Source organism: Ascidiella aspersa, chromosome 1 (assembly GCF_963924565.1).
Source record: "Ascidiella aspersa chromosome 1, kaAscAspe10.2, whole genome shotgun sequence".
Classification (NCBI taxonomy): domain Eukaryota; kingdom Metazoa; phylum Chordata; class Ascidiacea; order Phlebobranchia; family Ascidiidae; genus Ascidiella; species Ascidiella aspersa.
This window is the reverse complement of record NC_139447.1, coordinates 24,184,797-24,193,338: the sequence shown is the minus strand read 5'-3', so window position 1 is coordinate 24,193,338 and position 8,542 is coordinate 24,184,797. Positions and strand designations below refer to the sequence as shown.

The window sequence follows — 8,542 nt, the reverse complement described above, 5'->3', positions numbered from 1 at the left end:
CGCGAACTGTTTTTTATTCATTTTTGTCTGTTCGTTCAAAGAGTGCAAGCGGAGCCAAACAAATGAAGTTAAGCGATTGCCTAAAGTAAGGTATTAAATGAATTCACATTCTTAATGTTTTGCCTCCGAACAATAACGAGAGAAATAACTCTGCACATGGACGCTTGATTAGCCCATAGTTAATTGCTCTTAATATCCTGCCGGGAGACTTTATAACGAAGCAACATTGATCGTTGACAGAGTTAGCGCTTACTGCGACTTATTTCATCCCGTTGGGTCAGGTGCGGCCGGCGGCATATTGCCCCTAATGAACGTGAAATATACTACAGCAATAAGACCGAAATTAGAATAATATTAAGGTCCGAATTGAAACACAGTTTGGAATAAGACCAATATAGCATGAAAAACGAATTTCTTTTGATGAGATATTCTGCAGTACTATTTTAAAGGTTTAATTCGGTAGCTTAGATATTATAGTTTAGGGAGCTTTAAGCGTGACGTATATATTTAAAATCATTTTCTAATTGACTTGAACCGTGAAAAAACATCTCTTTAAAGATGACTTTGTTGATTTACCTTTTACACATTGAATTTAATGTAAAAGTTCAAAGACAGAAACCGTCAGCAAGTTCAACATGATATGCGTACGGCTTTATCATCAACTCAGCCACAGCCATGATTTGGTATGGTTAGTTTTAGGTGAGGGGTCCGTAAGCTTGATATTTTTTTCAAAGGTGTACGTGACTAAAAAATGTTGGGAACCACTGTTTTAAATCAAACACTACGTTTTACGCCCGTCAGTTGTCAAGTCGTTTGCTAAAATAGCAAGTCAACATCAAGTCCTGTCATTAGTAAAATAAATTAAACGTTTAACTATTAAAATAGGCTAACTCGTTCGATTATGAACAATAACTCGACTAAAAATAACAAAAACGCAATATACAGCTAGAAAATTGTTCTACGTGCAAAAGTAAAGATAAATAACCTAATTAAAATCCAAGTTATTTGACACAATGACTCAAGTCAAAGTCAAGTCATTCGTCTGAAAGACTTTAGTCAAGTCAAGTTGGTCAAAAGACTTAGGTTAAGTCAAGTCATTGTCTTTAGTCGTTATAACAATGTCGTTTCCTTACAGTTTCAGGAGTCATTTAGGCCCTATTTTGACGAATTTACAAATTATTCTGACAGGTTTAGGTCTTATTCAGACGATTATAGTGTAGTGGACATTTTAGTATTTGTTACTATTGTTGAAATTAAAGTTTAAAACCAAACTTTATGACGTGAACCAATGACCATTGCACATTTGACCGTAAATATAAAACAAGTAACACGGAGATGTTACCCGTTAACACAATTCTGCTAAATAATTTTACGGCGAAGCAATGGTTACAAAAGTATTAGCGATAAAGTTATATGCTGGACTGTTAGTAGCCTACTGTAACACTGGATTAAGCAAAGTAATATACAACACAGACATATATCACATCAAAATCGACAAAGCGGAGTTGGCTTGCTTACTTGAATTTAACTACAAGCATCAATAAAAAAATGCCAATGCGAAATGCTTCCGAGTCCGACTTATATAACTCCGCAGCCCTTCTCTCTAGTCGAGGGATCAAGTTCTTAGCAGGTTTCTTTTTTTCATGTAACCCAATGGCTGTGAATGATGCTGCAGCGAAAAAAATTTTTAGTCACTATAGATCACTTCTTGGGCACAGACCAGCGACCTTTTATTTATCGGGACACTGCAGGAGTGTAGGTTATTGCTGCCAATTTTCTATTAAATTCCATAGAAATCAGTGTTTACAGAACAATTTGTGTTTTCTTTAAGGGGAATTCCTGAAATATTGCTTATTTTGCAAATGAGCAATGCACGATATATTGCACTTGGACTAAAAATGTCAGCGGTTGTTCGTTTTAACCACAACAAAAACTTAACAAGTAGTATAATTTAAGCAACCCAAATAAGTAGCTCATTTTAAAGGAATTTTTTCACAAGTTTTTCACCCTTTGTTTATCCCAAAAAACCAAGCATGGCAAAAATTAACTTATTATGGCATGTTAATCCAGGTTGGAAAGTAAGGCCTGCGCGGGGAATAAATCCCAAAATCAACGCCAAATGCGCTTAGCCGCGAAAAATTGCTCAAACGCGCAAAACTTTCGTCGCGATAACGGTTTTCAGTATAGTAGTCCACTGCTGGAAAGTATGGCAGATCTCGCGGGTGCACGGCCGAAAAAATCCGTGTGACCGGGTGCAACAAAGGCCAAAAAAGTGCACCTCGGGTGCACTTTATGATTTTAGGATGCATTCTGTATTGCATACATTACACTGTAAACGTATTCCGCACAAGCGTTTTACATATTTCGGGTGCAGTTCAGATTTTTTCGGGGTGCACTTTTAAAAGGTTTAAAAAATCTCGCGGGTGCACTTGCCATACTTTCCACAGTGCTAGTAGTCCATTTTCAGCCGTGCAAATTTTGCATATAACGTTATTACAGCCGCGCAATTTCAAGCCGCAAAATCGTCTCTCCCGCGCTAAATCCAAAGTTTCCAATCTGTATGTTCATGAAATTTCCTTCTTAAATATGAGATTACCGTTTAAATAACTTGAAATATTCTGCTGACTGCTTAACACATTTTACTTTGAAGTAAAACAAAACTGTACTAAATTAGGGTTTGCAAAATCTGGTTTCGAACTTGTTGACTACTAAATGTGCATGACAAATTGAAAAGTTTGGATATTTTCAGGGGTGCTATAAGGCAACTGGACATTATGATTCGGGTACAATGTGATGTGTACCAGGTTGGAATAGATATTTTTAGTGATTGATGCCAAATAGTACAATACTAATATTTCTCATACCCATAGGTATTAAACTATGGCATCATTGTTAGGAAGAGCATTATGCTTGTACCAAAAAAGTTTTTCAGTTGTTAGACTTGTTTCCAATGCCAGAAAACAAGAAATATGCAGTCCAATAAAATGTACCATCAAACCTTGGTCAATATGTAACCAACCAGCACTGTTTATTCATAAGTCTGTTGTTTATCACAAAGTCAAAAAAGGTGGATCCCCAAAGGTAAAGCAATTGATCAATCCAAAGGATGTCGAAGAAATTGTAGATATAACTGCAGTTAACTTAAAATTCCAAGACATTGTTAAGCATTTGCATAATGATTTCCTAACACAATTCCGGGTTATTGCAGACCTGACAATTTTTGAACAACTTAAAATAGTGTTAGAAGATGGAAGTTCAGTTTCACTTTGTGACATTGGTCAAGTTGTCAAAGCTTCCCCCCGATTGATAACCATTGACATGGTTTCTTTCCCTGAGTATATAAAACAAGTGGAATCCACACTTGTGACAAGTGAACTAAACATTAATCCATCAACTGTGGGAAATATGATTAAGATCCCAATTTCACATGCAACTACTGAACACCGAATGACAATCATAAAGCAGGCTAAATTGAGAGCCGGTAAATCTAAAAATGAGCTTCAACAACTTTTAGACAGTGAGACAAAGAGCATCTATTCCATCCAGGGTATTCAAACAGATGCCAAGAAACTTATTTCACGGCAATACAAAGTCTATTTTGAGCAAGCAATGCAGCAGGTTGAACAGTTGATCAAAGGTAAAGAAAAGGCAATTCAGGAAACCTAAAAAAATTGTCTTGACTGTTCATTTATTTTTACTTTTATTTCTGTATGTATTATAATATTATGACAAATTTTCTGATGGCACCACGATGAGCCTTGTTCTTTCTTCAGATTGTTATGTTATTCAAACCAAACTTTAAAGGAGCATTCCATTTAAAAGTGGAGTATTTTACATTTGCCTATTTTATACATACTAGAAAACACTGCTTTGGAATCCGTTTGCAAGTTTCTACGGCCAAATTACTATACAAAATTGTGGTACTTAAAAGTAATAATCTAAACCAGACAGATTATTATTCCTTTTTTAACAGTTGAATATAGAAGACTTTAAAGTAGGTTTCCCTGAACCAAAAGTAAAAAATAAACCTTATTTATGATCATAAAAGATGAAACCAATCACCTTTTTTTACTTTTATACAGAACTCAGGATAATGATTTTATGGCATGTCCTCTTTTATCTTGTTAAAACTTTTCGGTGCCCTTCACATTTGACAGGAATAAACAAAATATTTCTCGTTGTAATTGTATATTTCCTAATAAAAAACTGAATATGATGTCTAATATTTCAGCATACATATTGCCAAAGTTGCATATTTTAACTAACTTTTTTATAAATTCAACATAAAAGCATCTATAACGAGCATAGCTCACCGGGCAGTGCAAAAACGTCTAGTCTAATATATCAAAGGATAGCAATTGAACAGTTGAGATTTTTCGTGAAATGTATAGTGGGGACGCCACTGCGCTGAGGAGTAGCCTAGCAGGACGCATATACGATAACTAAGAAAAAATGGAGAACATTTTTTTAAACGTGCAAATCCAAAGTTTGGGCATTTGTTTTGACATTTGGTATGTAAAGTCAGAAAATACGAATTTTCAGGTTTAGCACTGGTGTTGGATTTATTTAGGCCCACTTCCGTGCCTCAAAACTCGTCCAGCAATCGCCACGGTTGATGCAAATTGCCATGGTGGGACAAAATGTCCCTGTTCTTGTTTCATTGGAGAAACGCGATATTTCATCTTATAAAATACTGTATTTACACCAGTTTACAAAACTTGACAACATTGTTCCATTTCAAAACCGGAAATATGAAAATTCTGCAGCGTGTTTCTTGGGGAAAAAGGAAATCCCGAACGAAGTCGTGCTACAATCGCAGCTGAATCCAGCCCAAGCGCAAAAAAATGCGTTAACTTGGTTTAAGTTGGCTTAACTTTTAATTTAAAAGGGTACGTGACGCTTTGTGGTCATGTCCCGATGCCCTTCCATCCCCTAGATCCGTCACTGAACCAGTAGGGTAACTCGTCTATTATAAGGTCTATAAAATTAACCTGCTCTGGCCGCTATACCAAATACAGCTGATCATTAGGGCGATTATGTTTTTTCTTGTTAAAGTTTTTCGCCGCGCAAAAACGTTATCGCACGGATAGCTTAACATGTCGTAGTAATGTAGTTTATACGTAGCAAAGTCATACTATTCAAATAGACCTAATTTATTGCGAGCATTACACAGCCGGAGGCTAATATAAGCAAAAACACATCGCAGGAAATTATTCGGATAAAACAATGCGGAGATTTTAAATCTGAAGACGGAGACAAGTTATTCGGCTGAGTAGTTTTGATGGTGTCAAACGTTTTTAAAGGAATTTTGTATTGTTTCTTCGCGTCGAGTTAAGATTTTTACAAAAGAAATTATCTTGATGGATATAGATGGGTTTGTTTAAATTTGTAATTTATTGTTTTTGTACTATGTTATATACAATAAATTTAAATAATATTGTGAGATTATTATCCAAAAATGTTTCTGGTAAAATTTTTGCCATAATATTTTGTAGGAAATATATTTATAATAAAAAAATGACAATAGTCAAACTTCGTAGGTTACTTAAAGTTTTATTGCTAATGACAATAGTCGTTGTGATCGTTTCGTACAAAAAGGTAAATCATTCGGAAGTCAAAACAAAAAGTCCAGGAATGAAAATGCACGATCACGCACCAGCACTCATCAGGCCGGTAGATTTACGAGAAGAAAAACCCGGAGAATTCGGTGAGGCGGCTTACGTCACAAATTTAAACGACGAGGAAAGGGCGGAGCATGATCGCTTATGGGCAATTTACGGAATTAACCAATATTTAAGTCAACGCATTTCACTACACCGAGTCCTAAAGGACACACGGCCTGACAAGTAAGTGACTCTTCAATAACTATCAGAGTGTTAGTGAAAGCTTGAAAAAAGTTAAAATTATATTGCTACGTAAGCCTCACTGTTATCACAGTACTGTTACTATATAGATGTAAAACGGAGAAAGCAAACTACAAATTGCCCGAAACTTCGGTTATCATTGTCTGTTTTAATGAAGAATGGTCAACGCTCCTAAGAACTATTTTCAGCGTTTTGCACAACACGGCAAACGTCCTGCTAAGGGAAATAATTCTGGTTGATGATTACAGCGATTATGGTATTAGAAGGCTTGGTCTCTAGATTTCGCCATATAAAAATAGCTATAAAGTGTTAAGTTACTGAGATATTTGTTGTTCTTAATTAAGCTTAAATAAAAAAAACAGGCCTAAAGATAAATAAAAGTCATATACAAAGCTATAGGCTATGTATTGTCTGTTAACAACCCCTCCTGGAGCGGTATACTGACCAACGATAGCGGCCCATATGTAGATTGTAGGCTATTATAAATTATATATATATATGTAGTGTGCATACTCGTGTAAGCGACTACGATAAAAAACGTTTTTGTAGATATTACAGAAAAGGTAAAAGCACATTTAAGAACAGTTTCCAAATTTCGTATGACACGAACAAAACAACGCGAGGGACTTATCCGTGCTCGTCTCATTGGATTGGAAAAAGCAACAGGTAAATGTTTCCCTACATTTGTTTGATAGTTTAACGTTTTAATTTTTCACCAAACAACCTTTAATTGTAATAAGCACAATCGTACGTTTTAGGTGAGGTTATTGCTTTCATGGATTGTCATTGCGAGTGCACAATAGGCTGGCTTGAGCCGCTCCTCGAAGAAATTGTTAAAGACAACGCCACACTCGCAGTTCCAGTGACTGACACTATTGATTCACGGACTTTCGAGTATATATATATATATTATATAACAACTACTTCTCTAGCATATTTACATCTGATCGGCTTGAATTGTATAAAAGCGGAATAAATATTTTACGATTTATGGAGTTGCAAAAAACACATACTTTGCTATGAAGAATCGTGAATCTATCATTCAACAGCAATTTTATGTTTTATTTCATCTTAACAAAACTATAACCAAATCTATACTTATCTAGGTTCTATAGACATTTCATTGCCGAGCCGAACATTGGAGGTTTCACCTGGCAGCTTTTTTTTCACTGGCGCTTCATGAGCCAGGAAAAACGTTTAACGTGGAAATCACCAGCCGAGCCAATTCCAACTCCAACCATTTCAGGGGGTCTGTTTGCTGTTAACCGAAGATACTTTTACCACATCGGAACATATGACGAAGGCATGCGGATATGGGGAGGCGAAAACGTCGAAATCTCTTTTAGGGTTTGTGGCCTATGACGGACAACTTAACAATCCTGAAAACCGACAAAACTACGGTGGTCCATGAACGCTAGAGTCACCTATAACAGCACTTATATAACTGCAAAATTTATTTTTACTTTTAGACGTGGATGTGCGGCGGAAGGGTGATCATTGTTCCGTGTTCACATATCGGGCATGTATCGCGCGAGGTCATGACTTATCCCCGAGATCATTTCTGGCAAAACGTGAGAAGAGTGGCTGAGGTTTGGCTCGACGATTACAAACGTCACTTCTATTTGCGCATGCCTCAGAAAGAGTTAAAAGTAAACATTTTTTGTGTTCAGGGTCCATTGTATACCTCCAAACATGCAGCTAATGAACTTTAGTTGACATATTACTGTAAATATGCTGGGACTAGTAAATGACAAAAACATATTTTGTTGTTTTGCACGCAGAAAGACTACGGTGACGTCTCGAAACGCAAAAAGTTGCGTGAAAAATTGAAATGTCATGATTTTAATTGGTATTTAAAGACGATTTACCCGGAACAACATGTACCCGATGATATACCTGGCTCCTACGGTTCTGTAAGTGTTGAAAGTTCATGGTGCTTTAAATAGAGTTGTTATAACCTGGGACCTGCTGGTCGCACAGTGCTGTCACAACCACACAAACACTATTTAGGTTGTCTGGCACAGTCTCCATTTAATGTCGCCTACCACTTGCAGAAAATGCATCTGATTTTAACCAGTAGCTGAACTTGCTCACTATGCGACCAAATACCTAGAATATTCGCAGGTGATAAAGCCACTACGCTATAATGTTTGTTGATTTGATGCAATTAAATGTTTTTGCACGTTTGACTTCTGTGTGACATGTCGTCTTTTTTATTACTCGTAGATTAGACTTCTCAACATGAAACTGTTATGCCTTATTCCGATGACAGGTCAAGATGGACAACAAGTAATTATTTTGTATTACTGTCATGTTGGGGTCGAACAGCAGGTAAGGTAAAAATAATAATAAATTTAAAATAAAAAGTGTTAGGTCTAAGAAATGGCATAGCTAGATGCTTTAGTTTATTGTTTATTCTAATTCAGTTATTTTTACAACAGTTTTTCGAACATACTAAAACGAAGGAAATAAGATTCACAGACGTTCACGAAAAGTGTGTTTTTGCTGCTGTGGACAAAGTTTTAACAGACAAATGCTCAAGTGACAACAATCTTTTTAACTCGTTGCAACTATGGACGTTTGAAAAGGTATAGCCTGGTGAACAAAAATTGGTGGCGTACTTTATATCCAAGAAAGTTAAATCTAAACCTGTAGGACAGTGGTTGGCCGAAGTTTTA

The 8,542-nt window shown here is 36.2% G+C and overlaps 1 protein-coding gene across 1 annotated transcript; it reads left to right on the top strand.

The window, feature by feature from the left end:
- The first annotated feature begins 5,640 nt into the window (after window positions 1-5,640).
- Window positions 5,641-8,157, top strand: LOC146168422 (polypeptide N-acetylgalactosaminyltransferase 4-like). The gene is made up of 8 exons (XM_083386264.1): window positions 5,641-5,846; window positions 5,954-6,120; window positions 6,414-6,530; window positions 6,623-6,758; window positions 6,971-7,211; window positions 7,334-7,513; window positions 7,646-7,777; window positions 8,137-8,157. The coding sequence occupies exons 1-8, from the start codon at window positions 5,641-5,643 to the stop codon at window positions 8,155-8,157; spliced, it is 1,200 nt and encodes a 399-aa protein (XP_083242390.1).
- The last annotated feature ends 385 nt before the right edge of the window (window positions 8,158-8,542 follow it).

Excerpts from the sequence above, each read along its gene's own strand:
- LOC146168422 (XM_083386264.1), top strand. The coding sequence starts at position 5,641 with ATGCACGATCACGCACCAGCACTCATCAGGCCGGTAGATTTACGAGAA. Across the intron at positions 6,531-6,622 it reads TGGATTGGAAAAAGCAACAG|GTGAGGTTATTGCTTTCATG; the intron begins GTAAATGTTTCC and ends CGTACGTTTTAG. Across the intron at positions 7,514-7,645 it reads TGCCTCAGAAAGAGTTAAAA|AAAGACTACGGTGACGTCTC; the intron begins GTAAACATTTTT and ends TTTTGCACGCAG.